This window comes from Salminus brasiliensis, chromosome 10, assembly GCF_030463535.1.
Source record: "Salminus brasiliensis chromosome 10, fSalBra1.hap2, whole genome shotgun sequence".
Taxonomy (NCBI): Eukaryota; Metazoa; Chordata; class Actinopteri; order Characiformes; family Bryconidae; genus Salminus; species Salminus brasiliensis.
The window spans coordinates 30,241,093-30,260,317 of record NC_132887.1 but is presented as its reverse complement, the minus strand read 5'-3'; the positions used below and the strand labels follow the sequence as shown (position 1 = coordinate 30,260,317).

Sequence of the window (19,225 nt, the reverse complement as noted above, 5' to 3'; positions counted from 1 at the left end):
AAATACTAGGGAATGGTGTGAAGTCTAGATCGCGCCTTAAAAAGTAACAAGTCAAAGGTCCTGGCACTATTGATGCCTGCTCCTTCGCACATACCGTGGGGGAGGATGTTAAAACACAACAAAGAGGGATAGGAAACTCCGGACTCTGAATCCAGGAACCAGACAGCCTGGGTACTGTTTATGTACCGTCACTGTCATATCAAAACCTCTCTTCTCTGGCTTTTAGTATTTGAAACTGCCAGCTGCTTTTTTTTTTTTTTTTTTTTTTTACAAAAAATGGCCACATTTGAATTACATTGAATTGTATTATGTGCATGATTTCTTTTTTAAAGAATGACCTCTTTTAGAAAGCAGGACTACACTCTTGTTTAACAATCTAGCAAAAAGAAGTATATCTGCGATTACGTTTTTGGCCATTTTCCACCTTTTAATATTTAAATCTGGCAGCTTTATGATAAATAAGCCAGAAGAAATGCTCCAAAATGACTTGAAATAAACTTAATTTCCATTGAAACTCAAGAAGCTGTAAAAATACAATTTTGGAGATGCACGATTTTTGCCAGACACATCATTTGATCACAGCAGCTGCCCTTTTCCCAGTGTGACAAAAAGAAAAATTGTCCATAAATAAACTTCTCCACATAAAACTTCGCATTAAAGGTTAAAAAAACGTTTGCCATCTACTGTAACGTTCCGATACGTTGTGTATTGAATAGAATAAAGAAGAAAGCTGTGAACACAGACATTGTTGGTGATGAATGTAGTGTGTGGCAGCTTCACCCACTCCCCAAAAGAAAAACAAAGACAGCAGCAGACGGACCCTGAGTGCTTATTTGTCTACAACACTGAAGCATCACAATGAGTCGGCTACTGCTCTAGACACTTCCCCACGCCTGCCCTGAGGCCATGCCACATGTTTCAAAAGAGACATTTCAACAGGCTCAGTCTAAGAGTCAGGCTCCAGGCTATCGCTGAATTCTAATGTACAGAGAACTGGGAAAGACACTTTAGCCTTTAAACTTAGAAGATGATTAGTTACTTTCGTTTGACTGTACTATGTAATTACATACTTCATTATGTAGTGGGTTATGAGACATTTCTTTTTAACAGAGATCTAAGAGATATACAATAGATTAGCAGATATATTTTAAATCTGGGACTAAACGATCTTAGTCTGCACTACTGATTGTATTTTCAAAATGTGCTTTTTGATGCGGAGAAAATGAGAATATACACAAAACAACGACTTCCCATCAAAACCAAATCATAGAAAAAGAAGGCTTAATTTACCAACCATTCGTAACCCTTTCAAACTAAGTGCATCATATTTCATACATAGTTGAGTTAGTTAAGACCTCAATATCAGTGTGATATATAATCAATTATCATCAATAATCAATAATCATAATATATATACAATGTAATAATATAATGAATATATGAACAATGATATACAATAATGAATACAATACAATAATATAGAATAAATGGAATAAATAATAATTCTAGAAGAAAATAATGCACCAGAAGGATACACACAGATTACTAAGTTGGAGTATAAGTTTATTTTCTGTGTTTTTTTTTTTAGCAATACATTTCAGGTGTATTAAACAAAATACAAACAAAATAAAAGTGATTAATATAATGTAAATTAAATTAAATTTAATTAAATTAATTATAAATAAAATTTAATACAATTAAGTAAATTATAAATAAATTAATATAATTTTTTGTTTATAGAATTGGACAGAAGGTCAAATAGTTTTATTGGAACACGCTCTGATATACTGAATTCTTTGTATAATACTAAACTTAAGTGTTATATGAAGTGTTCAAACAACTTTAAATAGAAAATAGAAAACAGAAATATGATAAAACACTCTTCAGACCTCTCGGAGAACAGTCCGAGCGTGTTTTGGTTATATTACCATGGTTACCATACGTTACTCAGCGTCTCTCAGAGTCAGAGAAGTTGCGTTTGTTAGCTTTTTACTACGATTTCACTAATCTTTAGGGTTTACTGAGGTTTTAATATCTGTAATTGAGTTTCCAGCCCGTATGTAGATCCAAGCTCGAGGCCGTGACTGGGGGGAGCGGCTGCCCTGCATGCATGTGTGGGTGATGTGCAGTGCATCTCCCTGGCTATGGTGATGGATTGGGACATTCTGTCTCGGGGTGCAAAATATTGTTGGGAGCATGAGAGGCAATGGCCACCAGACATGAGGGACAATGGGACAGCCGCTACCTCAGTCATAACGTAAGCTTTAGTTCGCTTGGTTAAGCTTTAGTATTAGCTTGAGCCCTTGCGATTGGTCAGGGGGTATGCTGACGTAAACCTGCCCCACTTGTAGGACCACCCATTCCACATCAAGAGGAGAGCAAAACTGGTGAAATCCGGCAGGACTTTAATAGACTTTGGGAAGATAATCATTAGACATACATTTACACTGGGGGTCCTGAGGATCCAGATTAACTTCCTTAGAAAGTCAGTTCTTCCCAAAACTCAATTACACATTTTTCACAGATTCTGATATCACCAATGCTCTCTTATTTGGGCTGGACGATGGGGTCTATCACTATAAGAGCTGAGCTGTGAACACCTCTACAGTTTAAAAACCCATTAAGAATCTGTTTGGACTTGGAAATGTTTAATAACTTTTAAACATTAAACTTTTTAATACTTTTGAATGATGCCCAGTGTCATCTTCTTCTTAAAAATACAAATGTGGTACTGCTGAAAAATAAATTTCACACTTCTGACAGAATTTTATTAATTTTTTCAATAAGAAATCATTAATTACATCATGCATTCCTAAAACTGCTGAAGAAAGATACCTAATGGTTCTAGGTTTGGACAAATAGTTCATATAGTTTACATTATGTGAAAGTTTTCCTGAACAGAAAAGTGCTTGCTGTGTACTTGTCTTTCTTTTCCTCTAGACTCTAGACTGATTTTAAATCAGATCATTTTGGACAGCACCAGCTTTGGGGGATACACAATGAGTTTGAGTTTAAGCTCGTTATTTAGTGTTTTTAATAGCATAATTTTGTGTAAATGATCCTTCTCTTCAAATTACAAGTCCTTCTTCTTGGTGTAGCTTTCCTGGTTTGAAATATGCTGTGGCCTAGAAATCTGAGCACCTACCTATTCAATGTCTTTCATAACTTTCCAGCTATCTCACATAAAGGAGCAGAGAATATCTCTTTTTGAATTGCAACATTCAAAGCAATGCTTTTGAAAATGGTTTGGTGGAATTAGTAGTCTATGCAAATTAACACAGAACACATGTCAATGGTTTTGTAACTAAGATTTAATCATTTTAAAATCACTTCAAAACCTTTTCATTTTTTGTGTGAATAAAAATGAATGGAATGATAAGGCTGAGGAATTTGCAGTTGAGGAGAAACAGATGTTGAGGGTACACGGCACAGGCCTATCTCGGTTGATGATCAGCTCAGGACGTAAGAAAATAATTAACTGATTCCTCATTTTTGGTGATCCTGCCTTTTAGGGCTATGTTAAGCTAGACATGTAGAACTTTCTTTCCTTCCCTTTTGTACCTACCCCCAAATGCTAAAAGCTAAGACAATGTTGTCACAGTAACCCTTGTAGATCCAATCAGCCAATTGTGCGGCAGCAGTGAAATGCATAAAATCATGCAAATATGGGCCAGCAGCTTCAGGTAATCAACCATCAAGGGGAAAAATGTGATCTCAGTGATTGCTGGTGCTAGACAGCCTGGTCTGAGTAATTTTAAATGTTGATCTCCTGGGATTTTCAGCCCAACAGTCTTCAGAGTTTACTCAAAATGGTGTAATGAAGACAAAATACACAGTGAGCTACAGTTCCACTAAGGGAAACACCTTGTTAAATAGAGAGGTCAATGTTTAGACTGGTTCAAACTGACAGAAAAACTACAGTAACTCAGATAACTACTCTGTACAATTATGGTGAGGAGAAGAGCATCTCAGACTGCACAATACGTCTTGAGGTGGATAAGCTACGACAGCAGAACACCACGTCAGGTTCCACTACTGTCTTCTGTACTAAAGCTGAGGCTGCAGTGGGCACAAGCTCACCAAAACTGGCCAAGACTGGAAAAATGTAGCTTGGACTTGGAATCTTGATTTCTGCTGAGGCACACAGATGGTAGGGTCAGACACTGGTACCAACAGAATGAATCTTTGGACTAAACCTGTAGGGAATGTTTTCCTGGCACACTCTGAACCCAAACAGTCACTGCTTGAATTCTACGGCCTATGTAAGTATTGTTGCTGACCATGTGCATCCCTTCACGGCTAGAATTTACTTCTCAAGGCTACTTCCTGCAAGATAATGCACCATGTCTTCCATGCAAAAATCATCTCAAACTGGATCCAGGAACATGACAATGAGTTCAGTGTTCTTCATTGGCATTCCCAGTCACTAGTTCTGAATCCAGTAGAACACATTTGGGATGCAGTAGAGCAAGAGATTTAAAGCATGAAAGTGCTCCTGAAAAATCATCAAGAACTGTGTGACCAGTCATGTCAACATCCAGAACCACATTCTGAGATCTGAGGGCTAATAAAGTGCTTGGTGAATGTATACTCACTTTCACAGTTTTGCACTAGTGACCTAGTGTGTGTCTACTAGTAACCTATACACTTCTACTTCTCATACTAACAACCTTACAACTAACTAAACTGGTATGTTGCCTAAAGCCCACGATACACTTTGTAAAAACAGCTGTATTATAGGTTTATTGTGGGTGGCAGCAGCCAAGGTGCTGCAAATACTGCAAAATTCCATGACTTACTTTTTGGAAAAAAAAAACCCTCAGCATAACAGTGTCAATGTTTTACCTTCCTAAGTAGATTTGTGAATGTTATTTTGGAAGTTAGCTCTGATATTTGAATGTATCACTGTGTATGTGAATTTGTAGGGCTCTGGGCCAGGCTAACATACTGTATATAACTAAATATACCTAGTTAACTCTCTATCTCTATCTCACATACACCCACACACATATGTATAGTCTTATGCAAAGGGCTGTGCACCTTCGGTCAAATTACATGATTTTTATTTTAAAATAAGGTACCAAATCTTCTACAGTAAACATCTGTGTTCCTCTGCACATTTTGAAGCCCAATTTCTATTTATTTGCTGAAATTACATTTTAAGCAAATAAACAATAACTGTGCATTGGACACTGTCAGAACTTTGTCATGACAGACTGTCTTTGGTCACAATGGCAGTAAAAACAGGCTGGCCTAAATCATGTCACTGTAAAGATGTCATAGAATGCATTTGTTCAGTATGTTAACTTTTTTTTCTCTCACTGAGACTATTTACAACCCTGTTATTTTTGACACTGAATAAAACGTGCTGATTTTTCTTTTTCAGAGGGGTCATGGAAAATAAAACATGGGCTCATGTTATTAAATAAACCCAGAGCCCAGCCTACTAAAGTAAAGTTTAACACTGTAACAAGAACACTGTATTTACCACTGATAGATACCATTGTGCCAGATAGTGTTGCCCTCTCGGAGCAATGTTCAATTAGCTGGCTGAAGAGATTGTAGTAAGTCAGCTGGGTTAGCTTTAAGTGTGCCACTCGTTCGCTTTGGCAGCTTGGTAGTGCTAGAGTTTCGCCAACTTCTCTTCACAGATAGCCACAGCAGCACTTCCTCCACTTGGCCCTTATACAGTCAGCCCTTCTCCAGTTGGCTTGTTGTTAGCTTTTATCCTTTTAGCCTTGTTTTTTTAGATCCTCTCAAAATGGCTGCTGTGTTTAGCATCACAAGGTTTTCACTAGTGGGCCAGAGTTGATATAAATGAAAAAATAAATCTTTTCATCTTAAACTGTAATGATTAAGTCAACCTACGTTTGCTCTCATACGTTCCTCTCCAGTGTCTCCAGCTGCCGAATTGTATATGCTTTGTGCATTTGCTAAAGGCTTCCTCTCCACATTTCCTGAATGAAAACGGTATAAAGGCAAAGCCTGTCTAGACAGTGCTTTATCATAGAGAATCCCTTCTCCTGACAGCTTGGGCATTTATCTGAGGCACATATCAAAGCCATCTGCATCGATTTCCTCAGTGTCTCAGAGCCACAGTTACCCAAAGCGTTCACCCTCTATGATGTGGAAAAGTGTTACGAAACAGAAAGAGCAGGCAGTTCAAAGCAGCTCACCACCTGTCTGTTTGATTTCTTTTCTGTGAGAGAGGTAGACGTGGCAGTGTGCAGGAGTGTATAACCTTATAAGGCTTCAGTGTAATGGTTTAAACCCAACTCTTCAGCGAAACAATACATACACTACATGTTCAAATGTTTGTGGACAACTTTTCTAATGAATGCATTCAGCTACTTTAAGTTGCGCCCATTTCTGACACAGACGTGTAAAAGCACACACGCATGCACAGCAAGTCTAGTGCCTGTAGAGAAGTATTGAAAATAGAATAGGACTTTCTGGAGCAGATAAACATGAACCTATTGCCATCATGCTGCCTAATGCCAGGTGTAAGCTTGATGTGTATAAAGCCCCCAGCATAGCGCTGTGGAACCTCACTAACACTCGCTAAATGCAATCAAGTACTCCCAACAATCCTCTTACATCTAGTAGAAAGTCTTCCCTGGACAGTAGACAGTCACTTCAACAAATGCAGGATAAACCTCTTTTCATTACCCTTGATTTCGGATAATGTCCCTATAATGTAATGTCGTGTGAAAAACGTATGATACTCCATGGAAACATTGGTCTTTTAACCTTTAAACCTGGTCTTTATTGGACAAATAATGGATCTTCATTTAAACAAAATTGAGAGATAGAGGTAACATAACTAAAACAATAACACTGAAGAAAGAAATGTCTTTTCAGAATCTATAAAATGTAATTAATAGAAATGCAATTTCTATTTCATGACACCCCCACATTTATTATTACTTCACATTCCTAAAATTAGAATTAGGTGCAGCGCATCAGCAGCAGTTGATTAGAACATGGTTAGAGAGGATTCTGGAGGAGCCTATCTTATTCAAACCACAGACATTTAGCTAAAAGCAATGACCATGCTGAGATCCACAGAGCTTTCTCAAGCCTTCAAAAAGAAGGTTGTAGATGCAGTCTGGTGCATCAACCGCCAATATAGCCAGGGCAGGCTGTCCTAGAAAGTTCAGTCCAACAGTTGACCATAGAATGCAGAAAAATCCTCCAACACTACTAAAATGTCATCACAAGACATCATTACAGGACCTACCACGGGACCTGACACCTGTTACAGATGATGTCAAAGTTCATGCATCTACCATTAGAAAGGGACCACACACACATTAGATTTTCAAAATGTGTGCAAGGAGAAAATCATTGCAACAAACAAAAAAGACTAACATTTTCCAGAAAACATGGACACCTGAAACAATATGCTTTGGAAAGATGAATCAAAGTTTCATTATTTGGGCACAGTAACAGAAGGCATGCTTTGCGCAAACCATATTTTTATGATATTCGTATATGTATACATATTATAACTTTCAGAAACTAACATAGTGAACGTCTGAATGTTTTCCTATGAATTCAATTAAACATCATGCTATTAACAAATAAAAGTATATTAAAAGGCAGACTGGACAAGGAATAAAGAGCCGGTAAATGGTGGCCTGATTACACCTGGCATTAATTAGTATTTTGACCGGATTCTGATTACATTCGCCATTACAATGTTATCCAATTTCTAAAACTGCATGTTAATGCCAGGTGTAAACAGGCCCTGACCTGCTCTGCTGGAGCCACCATCTACCCCTACTATTTATCAGTGGATAAGGACCACCATGGGACCACATCTGGCCTGATATTATTTGGGCGGTAGAGCCTTTGTAACAACATGAAATGCTACATATTATTGGCTGTTAATTTCATATATGAAGCTAACTATGTATCCAAAACATGGGTGCATGATATAGGTGCCAATAAGTGTACACAGGGTTCAAAACCCCCTTAATGTTAATAGACATGTTAGAGGGTGGCAAACACATTGAGCAGGGCTACAGTCAGTAATTGTAACCCTACAAAGTGCACTTATATGGTAGGTGTACCTGATACAATTAACCAACAAGTGTAGATGTGAATTACAAGAGTGAAGGTGTGCCTATTAAATTCTGTTGGAACCAGATTATAGTCTAAAGCTTTAGAAGTAACTTCAAGGACATGATGATACAGTAGCCATACTTTTCTTAAGGTAAAGTAATTCTACCACCAAAAATAAGGTTTTGGAATTATGTTTGTTGGTTTAAGAAGAAAAATAAATATGACAAAAATAAAAAATAAAGACAATTGATCTAGTACCACAATTCCACGGTTTTACATGGAGGCTGGCTTCTTATATCTCTTACTGAATTGTATCCTGTTCCAGTTGTAAAGGTTTGATTCTCTGCTCTCTTTGCTGTAATGTCAAAAGGCTCACTAACAGTAGCTTGAGTAAGAACAGGGCTCATACTGACATTCAGTGCCCTTTGATTAGCCTGTACCTGTAGCCTGAAAGATATGCAGGAGCCTGTTTTAGCTCAGAGTTGGATTATGAATAAATTTTGGGGTCTAACAGAGTCATCCACAACAGCCAAAATAGTATGACAATGAAAATCAACAAAGCCTTAAATAGTGAAAACCACAAAGAATGAAATGGAACATTGAAGTGATTCTTATCATTAATCACTGGCTCAGATCAACAGCTTGTGGAAAACCTTTGAAGAAGTTTGAAGAAAAAAGGATTACAGAACCATGGGTGTTTAGACTAAACAATCAGTCGTACGCATTTGTCTCTGACCTTAAAAAGTAACTTCATTATAATCCTTCACGACTACGTGAAATATCTAAATACCTAATCAATCATACAGCTTTTTAATAAATAATAGAATGCATTAAGAATCACTCAGCAGATTCATTTAGCACCAAATTTAACCTTCTTTAATGCAGCATATACAATTGTATGCCAGTTTATACAAAGTATTGACCCTGCTTGATTACAGGTAACTGTAAACTCTTTAATGATTAAACTTAACTCTTAGACGTCACAATTACCAACAGTGAGGATTTCAGCATGTTGTAAATATATGAAATTTTTGACAGGCTATAGCTGTCAAAGAGTACATCCACCCTCAATATCAGAAGATCTTCAGCCCACTCAATGCAATTTAGAGGGTTGAGTGAATGCAGCAGAACTTGGGGGCAAATAACCTAGGGGCACATTCACAGGTAGCTCTCCTATGAAGAGCCTAAAAAGTTATAAGCTCCAAAAAGTTATACAAATGGATCTTATTCACCAACTGCTCTTAAGAAATTTCTTAAAAACGACTTAAAACACAAAGATCCTGGCATTGACCATTGTTTTCTTATTTAGGACTTGTTCAATTTATGAAGACAGTGAGAACAATCATTATAGGAGCAGAGCTGTGAACATTTTTTATTATTATTATTATTGTTTTTTTAAAACACACCATAAATCTGACAAATACTTTCTGACAGGACTATTGGTTAATGAAACCTAATGTTTTTAAATGCATTTCAAAGTTTTTTTTGTGCTGCATTTTCCTTTATTCAGTTAAGTTTTTGCAAAATAAACAAAAAAACAAAATATATATATATATATATACCAAATTAAAGTACACTTTCAAAAGTTTTTAGTAAAGGTACAGTGAAGGAGACAGTTATAATAACTGTAATAATAATGTAATAATAATTTAATAACAATAATAATAATAATAATGTAAGTAATAATATATTACCTTGTGAACCAAGTGCGAGGTTATTGCAAAATTCAGAAAATATTTAAGAACATATTTTTTGTAAAACAATCTATGTTTTTTTTTTTCATTTTTAAAGAATAAAAAAAAAAAAGAAGAATTATTTTAAAAGAATGTTTTTTATTTAGAACACAACTAAAAATAATTTATTGTTAAGACACTTTTGGAAAAGGTTACTCACATTTTAAGCTAAAAAATACATACACAAAAATACATACACAATATTTCAAAATACAAATATTCATTTTATTGTAATGTCACATTTTAACATTTAAATGGGTAAATAAACTGGAAATTTGAAAACTGGGAGTAAAGGCTGAAGGTAAATGTAATTCATCATGTCACCAAATATGTAATTAATTGTATAATTATGTGTAATTACATACTTACATTTAAGTGCCTGCACAGCTCCTGTAGCAATAAGCCTAATATGTGTCTCAAGCAGTCATTTAGAATTGGACAACCTAATTCACATATGTCTTTATATATCCTCTGTACATGCCACAAGCGTGTACAGAGGCAGTGTTTTTATTGACTTCACAGCGTACAGTGTTTCATGTGTTTCATACAATGTGTGAAGTCAATGAAAGTATTAAATATATTGAATCAGAAATCTGAAGAGAGCTGGTCTGCGTATATGAAATCAAAGCCGCCCGTTCCCAGAGCCAGTCCAGCTGCAAAGCTATGATGCGGTAAGAATGAGTGACCAAATTGCCCTGTGTGGTTGGGTACGAGGATGTGAGCAGCAGAAACACACTGGACGTTGACTCCCTCTGCGTGTTTTTGGGGATTATAGGATAAAGAGACTGGGCTTGGCTGTGCTGTTATGGTCTGGTCAGGTTTAACAACAGGTCATAGCGTGGCTAGCCAAACCAGCAACACTGCTTTTAAGGTCTGTAAGGTTAGGATAGGTGCATATAAACCCTAAAATTGTTTGTTTTAACAGCTCAAGAGGCAGCTGACCAAATCCTTACCTATGCAAACTCAGAGATTACAAACAGAGATTACAAAGGGTTCAGAGATTTGACTTCTGAATGAGGTAACTGATAAATGGTGCTTCAGTCCTCATCGATTAATCTGACGAAACAATTATTACCATAAAGTGGGAATGTGAATGAGGAAAAGTGTCTTCCATGAAACTCAAATCACTGACCATAGAGCACAGCGGATAAACTACTGGTTACAGGGCACTGCAGATTAAATCATTAACCATGGAGCACTGGTGGACCAACTTATGGACCATAGAAAATTGTAGATCAAAATACTGACCATAGAGCACTACAGATCAAACTACTCACCATGGAGCACTGACAATCAAACTATGGACCACAGAGCACTGCAGATCAAACTACTGGTCATAGAGCACTGCAGATCAAACTACTGACCATAGGGCACTGCAGATCAAATTACTGGCAGTGGAGCACTTCAGATCAAACTACTGACCATGGGGAACTATAGATCAAACTACAGGTCATACAACACTAACCATAGAGCACTGCAGATCAAACTACTCACTATGGAGCACTGACTATCAAACTGTGGACCATAGAGCACTGCAGACTAAACTACTGGACATATAGCATTGCAGATCAAACTACTGGTCATAGAGAACTGCAGACTAATCTACTGACAAGTGTACAGCAGATCAAACCACTAGTCATACTGGTCATAAATGGCACATAAATGGCACAAAAAATCATAAGAAACTGAACACATAACAACAGCAATCCTTACACGCCCTTTCATCCTTTGCATCCCTCACACATTAAGCACTGGTTGTAGTCTGTAAATGGTCGGTAGATATAAAAATCTGACCTCTAGGCTGCATATCACTTTCTTCTTCCTTTCTGATGCTCTGATTGAACACAGATGACTTCCTGCGAGTTTCGAGAGCATGTCTGCAGCATTTGTACCTAAGGTTTTAAAGGGAGGAATTACCCCACTTTTGCAAGCTACAGGCTGAATCATCTCAGACCCAAGTAAAACAGCGGTCAGCTTGTAAACCTGAAATAAGCTTAGGGATGTAGGCAAAAACATTTATAGATGTTTTCTCAAGCCTGATCTTGGACTGACCTGCAAGCACTTTTCATCCGGTCGGAAGAACAAGATTCAAGATTATAAAGCTAGATATGCTGTTTATGGACAGTTCGCGTTTGTAAGTCTGTGGAAAGGTTAACTATCTGTGACCACAACTCATAATGAGGCCTGAGCTTCACTGAGCTGTCCATAAATTAGGCCTAACATACAATCAAGATAAATTCAAACAGATGATATATGTCTAAGTACATTCTAATTAAATGTACTTTTAGTCTTGTTCAGTAGCTTGTTCAGTGTGTATTTTCGGAGGTTTTTGAAATCCCAAGGGAAGGGCGTACAACAATAGTTCAGGTTTTCACCTAGGGTGGCCTGAATTATTCAAATTTTCAAAAATATTCAATAATAGTTTAGTAATGGAATATGAATCCGGTTTTCAGAAAGCTGCTGAACTGACCACAAAAATGCACAAAACATTTGGAATGATTTACGTCGTGAACTTGAACTGTATCATCGCTGCTATCTATCAAGTGAAATACCACAGGAAGATGACAAAATCCTGCACCAGAACAACTGGAGTTACACACAGGGCCCAGCCCTTCCCCTTCCCCCATCCTCTACTCACCCACATCTATCAGGTAGGTACCTCCCTTCCTATGTTGCTGCAGCGTTTATGATCCAATCAGCAACATTTCCTATCTTTACACATTTAGCTTTTGAAGTGAAATAATACATAAAAATAACGACTATATTACTATCTGATTAATATTCTTTTTATTATTCTTCTTATTTTTCTGCCAGATTTTTGCTTAACTCATCCCACAGTTTTTCAGATATCAGCATTGTTCCAACTTCAGATCGTTCAGTCTGATTGTGTGATGTGGGCTACATTAAACTTTTACCCAAAAGTTCAAGCTTCTCTACTGGTCACGTTATTCAAGCTACAAATGCCACATTTGTCAGAATCTTAGAACGAATAGAATAGGTTTATGCTCTATGAATCGATACATGGTAAATGATAGTACATTTTTCCACATAGGAATGAATGGTGAAATGTTCAGAGAGGTTACACTGATGAGCTCTCTTCTTCACCCCTTCTCTTCCTTGCTCTACCGTTTTGGCACCCTACATTTTAGCCAAAAAGTTTGTGGACACTGCTCTATTAGCCAGTGTATAGGATGAGTTTTGGCACCCAGCATTTGACCAAACACTTCAGCTCACAACCACTTTTCTAGTTATCATCGGTCATTAAAATTTAGGGACCTACCAGTTAAGGTTACACATAATCTTCCCTTCACCCATACAATAATCCCCCACTGCATCGCAAGCTTTTTACAGGGGTCATCAGGTAGCCACCCCCCTTCATCACCACAATACCTCCATAAGCCCAGATCTACTTCCCTTCAGGCTCATTTTACCAGAATTCACAAGACTCACAACCTCAGTAACACTATCCCAACAGCATATGCGGACCACTGCCTATATCCCCATTACACTACACCTTCAAAACACACACTGCCCTCCCTACTTATCCACAATCACTGGCTAGATCATGGTTCATGGTTGCCTTCAGACTGCGGCCTCTAGATCCTAATTCAACCAGCGAAGACGTAACAGACCTCCCTACAAAACCCCTAACACCTACATCCACTGGTCTAATATATGCTTTCCACCCACGCTCTCTCACCTCAGCCACTAAATCTGCCTATCTAAGCTAAGATAAGAAAGCTACCACTGTATTTTAGCAAAGGCATCTTTATGGAGAGGTGTCAATTGTTATTTGACAGTAGGGAATTCTTCTGTCACTTCTCATTGTTCGCTAGCCTCTCTACATTTTAGTCACAACATGGACTTCACACACAGGGACCCAGTAAGGTCATAGTGTCAGGCACTCGGTATTGCACGCTCCCCCGGGGCGATTCCAAGCTGCCGCCCACAGGCCCAAATAAGGACTTCCTGTTTGTTTCTGTTGATTCACGTTCATTTGAGTCAATTCACGTTCATTTGAGTCGATTCATGTTCATGTTCATGTGTGTTTGGTTCTGTTCACTTGAGCTGATTCGTGTTCAGTTGTAATCGTTCATTGTTTGGTTCATGTGTTACACCTGGGACTGGGGGTACTTTGGGAGCCTCAATACAGATGTTCTCTGCCGAGAACTAAACCATCTGGAACCTCTAGGACACCCTGAGGTTCCTTGCACGTTCCGGTGTGTTCAGGTCAGCTCCAGTGCTTTACCCACGTTCAGGAGTAGGTCTTCCTGCTACTCGCTTCCCGTCTGGATTCTCAGGTTATCCGCGCTCAAGCAAGGCGACCCACGTTCAAGGCAGCACGCTGCTATTTCAGGTTAGGTCGGCCTTGCCGCTTGGTCTACGTCTGGTTCCCCCGCTACCCCTCTCTAGTTACTAGAGCACGGCTCTCCCCTTGTTTCGCTTTAGTGTCCCCATGCCCAGGCTCTGCCTGTTGGTTTAGGTTCAGGTTCCCTCTTTGGTTTTCCCCTGTGTAGCCCATTAACGTCTGCTCAGCTCCCGGCTCCTCCCAGTTCCAGGTTTGTTGTGTTCGCCCTTTTTGTTGTCACATCCTGGTTGTGTTCACGGTTTTGCCCCGTTTGCTGCTCACGTTTTGCACCCCTTGTGTTTAAGCTGGTTTTGTTAAATAAACCCTCTTGCTTTGTATCCATCTCTGCGAGTGTTCATCCATCTTGGTCTGGCCTAACATGCCATGACACATAGTTAATCTAAAACAGAGTTTTCAGTGGAAATAGATAGGCCCACTAGGGGGCCTGCAGAAAGCGGTTACTGTAGGGTTAATTATGAATGAATTATAAATATCCTAATTAAGTATTAAGCATGAGTACTCAAGTACTTATTTAGAAAACACCAGTGGTACAAATGCTATTCAGGGCCCTAGTTTCCCAAGGTTCACTATAATTACGTGTGGCAATGGAACAGCAGTCTGCTATGTACACAGTGAAAGTAAGCCTGTAGAAGCAGTAAACTGCTACAAGACACAGTCACGTTCATCATCCAGGCCACAAAAAATAATGCTCTTAGCAGCCAAATATGTACAGATGTTTTCAAAAATACAGACAGAAATATGAAAGTAATTACAAAGATAAAATCATCAACTTGGAATGCACCAGATTGCACTTCCACTGTCGAATACTGCTGCCATATGGCAACAATTATATTTTTTCGTGTTTTAAACTTTGCACTATCAATTAGTGTCAAACAGAAGTGCCAGGTCGCTAAAGACCCAAGGTGTGTGCTACATGAACAGTCAATGAGGTCGTTGTATCCTCCTGTTTTCAACAGTCTTCTGCTGAAACACTTAAACGGGTCAATGCTTGCTAAACAAACCCATTTGCCATGTTTCAATATCCATATACTAACTGAAACAGAGAGGAATTCCCCAACGCCCAGACCAGGTGGTGCTTTTTTACAGCAAGATAAGGGTGTTTCTTTTGGCATTATCTTCCTTTACCACCAGGGCAGAGACACAAATCAAACAGCAAGAGGTGCTATCTGCTGCCAAGCCTGGCCGGCTCTCTGTGTTACCAGGCAGCAAACACACAATCTGTAGGCAGGCTGGGGCTTTTGGGACCGGGTCTTGAGAAATCTTGAGTCTTGGCTAGTCTGTGTAAGTGGAACAGCAGCAACGTTAAGAAAGCTAATTCATGCCCTTGATGTGCAGCTACTTCTTTTTGTTTCCTTTCTGCACCACAAGCTTGTTCATAAAATCAGTAACAGGATCCCAAGATATTATTTTTGGTAAAAGAGATGTGAGGTAGGAACCATTAAAAGATTTCAAGACGTCAATGTAAAGCTTCCTCACCAGTTTAATGGTTCTTCAAAACGGTTCTTCAATGGCATCGCTTAAACCCTTAACACTGAAAGGCTCATTACACAGGAAGGCATGTTATTCAGTAACTACAGGGACTTCTCTACACACTAGTGGCGCTATTCTTAACAGAACGCCGGCGGTCCCTAGGCTATTTTAAGGCTTAGTGCAGACAAGATTGATGATGAGAATGAGAATGAAGGAATTTTCCTAGTCAACATGTATTTACACTTGCATTGTTACTATGGCAACCAATGTGGATAAGCAAGCGAATGACTACAGTCTGAGCCTATAAATTGGATTTGGTTCTTGGTGAAAACTTGGTGAAAACGTCCTGCTCTGCATTGGAGACAAAGCCTATGAAAAGAGCAAGCTAATGCGTTTTAAACTGTGCCAGTGTGTCATGCTGCAAGATACATCAAAGTGACATAAGAACATAACAACAAGTTTCGGCCAAGCCACAGGAGCGACGACACTGCCTGGCAGCAAAAGTAGGCCATTAAAACTTCAGGCTGTGGGATATATGGCTATTGGTAGCTACACTTTATCACTCATTCTACTAAAAATGGCCAAGATAAAGGCACCAGCCAGAACATTCCACCATGTGAGACATGGCAACATGGGTTTTGCAGGGTAATGAAGCAGAGCGTCAGCCCAGGGTCCTTTCATAGCAAATACAGTGAGCGCTCACCATGGTGCACTATGAAAGGGCTGTCAGATTTAGTAAGTTAATCTGAGCTGCTCTTATGTGAACATGCATATGTTTTTCTACTATATGTGCGATCTGTACATGAAATGTCAAATGTCTTTATAGCACCATTTCATCTTTGCATGTCCATTTTTCTGTTTTCACTTTTTTCCTTTTTTGACAAAATGTGAATCTGGCAGTTGTTCTTTACATTGTGTCACAACTTCATGATGCATTGACCAATAGAAGTGGCTCCGAAATGTAATAAAATCTTTTGACATTGATTTCCATTGAAAGTTATGTAAAATGATAATTTTGGAGTCACATTTTTATTTTGCGGGATAGTAACTATCACTACCTGCTATTATTATGTAACTACATGCTTCAGCTTTTGGAAAATGTAGAACTTTTTAGCTATTATGAGTAGAATTAACCCCAAGTTATGTTTATATGGTGCGTCAGGCCCTCGTTATTGAACCCTGCCCCAGGACGATCCCGGGTCGCCGCCCACAGGCCTCACTTCCTGTTCATTTGTGTTGATTCTGGTTCATTTGTGTTCGCTTGTGTTCATGAGTTGCACCTGGGACTGGGAGCATTTAAGGAGCTCCATGACGGCTTCTCTGAATACTACTGAATCTACTACTACTCCAGGAATCTCCTTGACTGTCTGTGATTCCCCACATGTGGGTGGCGTGTTCAGGTTGGCAAGCGAATCATAGTCTGATTCGAGTCTGGCTCTGGATCTAGTTTCTAGGTCCCCTGTATCCCAAGCTAGGCTTGTGGGTTTCCGTTGTCCCCCTCCTTAGTTCACCTTCTTCTTATATCCTGCTCATCACCTGTTGCTCCCTGCTCCTCCCAGTCCCAGGTTCGTTGTTTTTGCCATCTTGTTTGCATTTCCATAAGAGGTTAATCATCTCCAGGAGGTTTTTTCTTCCCCTAGTCTAATTTAGAGCACAAATCAGATGGCTCATTTAAGTCTGTGGCACCCAGCATTCTAATCTAGTAGATGGTCCAAAACTTATCAGAGGAGACACGCATTTAGTAGCTGTTATTACTTTATGCAAACTGCATGACATAATGCTTTATTATATGCACTGCACTGCTTAAATGTGATTCACTGGTAAAGAAATTGGTAAAATATATTAAGGTGAATGTGCATTTGACAAGCTGATAAATACAGAACCGGTAACTTTACTGAAAAAAAGCATGTGCACTGTAACCAGGCCTGGAGTAGCAATGATAGCGATACCATATGCTCTATTACAATATTACCTTATCAGTGTGCCTTTAAAATGAAGCGGTTCACTTAAGGTAAGCATGACACATAATGTTGCATTGAATGAGATGGATTTTGTTTACTAATACAAAGAAATGCAAGAAACTGTAATACATGTGGAGTGACATTTGCTGAATAATGTAAATATACAGTATATAGTCGGTAATATGACTGGTCAGGTGTTTCCAAATTCTTGTTCATTCTTTATACTTTCAGTAAATGGTAAAGTTTCATTTCAACCTTCAATGATTTCAAATACCCAGACAATTTCTCTCTGTTTTTTCTGCCAATCAGTCCCAACACATTTGAATGTATTGTTCCTATTAAAACATCCAAACAAATTTGTATCAGTGTTAAGGAAACAGCCTATAACTACGCTAACTAGTCTTCATATTAACAGTACAGCTGTACAGCTAATCCCAGCTAATCCAAGTATATTTCTCTCCTTTTCAGTTTTATTATCTTGTACAGAGCTAAAGGAAACTCGCATAATGTTTTTGCGGATGGAAACTTAGTTACTGACCCCTAAAAAAAAGGGAAAAAATTAGGTGTTTGGTGACATAGCCCAGTCCTATAAAAAGGCACATGTGTATTTTGTCTTGCATTTACACTCAGTGAGTGTATACCTTCAATGCACATCATGTGTTTACAGTGGAAGTGTTTGGTCTGGCTAAGTGTGGGTTTCCCTTGTGTCTGTGTGTAGTGTAGCCTCTTTGAACTCACAGTGGTCTGCTGGCTGTGTCCCAGGAGCTGCAGCTGCTGCTGGATCTCTCGCAGGCGCTCCTCCTGCCCTCTGCTCTCCTTCATGTCCCGCAGGACCCTCTCCCCCGGCGGCCGCTCTCCAGCTTGCTCTCCATCCGAACCGTGGAGCCCGCACTGACATGCAGCAAAAGACAAGCATTTGTGAACACTCCTAGACAGTTTACATGGACTTTGTTATTCACTTTGCAAGTTTGTTATTTAATACAAGGGAGAAAATCACTGGCTGTCTCCGGCCAGTGTTAACAGGAATGAGGTATAATTTGTTAATGAATTTTTCTCACATGAATGTATTATTTTGTACTCATAGCTCACTGAAACGAGCATCATTTTGTCAAAGTACAGACTGACATGTGTAATGAACAAAAACAAGGTATAATATATTTTTATTTAAATATTTAAAAAATGTTTTTAACAATGATGACATAAAAGTCATTATTACAGAATTTTTATAAACATCCTTCATATATTTAATTTCTACAAAGTATTCGTTTAGTACAAGTTAATTATTTTTTAGGAGATGTTTCTGAGGAGCTCAGATATAAGATATGCTAATGCAGATAGATTAGAAAATATCAAAAGAAACAGAGAAAATAAGATCCCTAACACCACCAAGACTGTCCCCATCAGATAAGCAGCACTTAAAGTAATAGTAATAGTACTTTAATCTTTTATGTACTTTTAAGATTAAGCTTCACTACTGCTTCAGATCTAGGGCTGCATGATATTGGAGAAAACTCACAGAAAAAAATACAGAACCTTTTCCCAGATTTTGTCAGAATTCAATGATCCAATTTGCCATGGTATCAAAAATACAAACAGTGTATCCTAGATTTGAGCAAAATACATTA

General features: G+C 38.6%; 1 protein-coding gene across 4 annotated transcripts in view; it reads right to left on the bottom strand.

Moving 5' to 3' along the window:
• fsip1 (fibrous sheath interacting protein 1) overlaps positions 1-19,225 on the bottom strand; it is a 104,522-nt gene that overhangs the window by 37,603 nt on the left and 47,694 nt on the right. For all 4 annotated transcript variants that reach the window (XM_072689783.1, XM_072689782.1, XM_072689780.1 and 1 more), the window contains exon 10: positions 18,339-18,491. In XM_072689783.1, the coding sequence (XP_072545884.1) occupies positions 18,339-18,491 (153 nt within the window). The remainder of the gene's footprint in view (positions 1-18,338; positions 18,492-19,225) is intronic.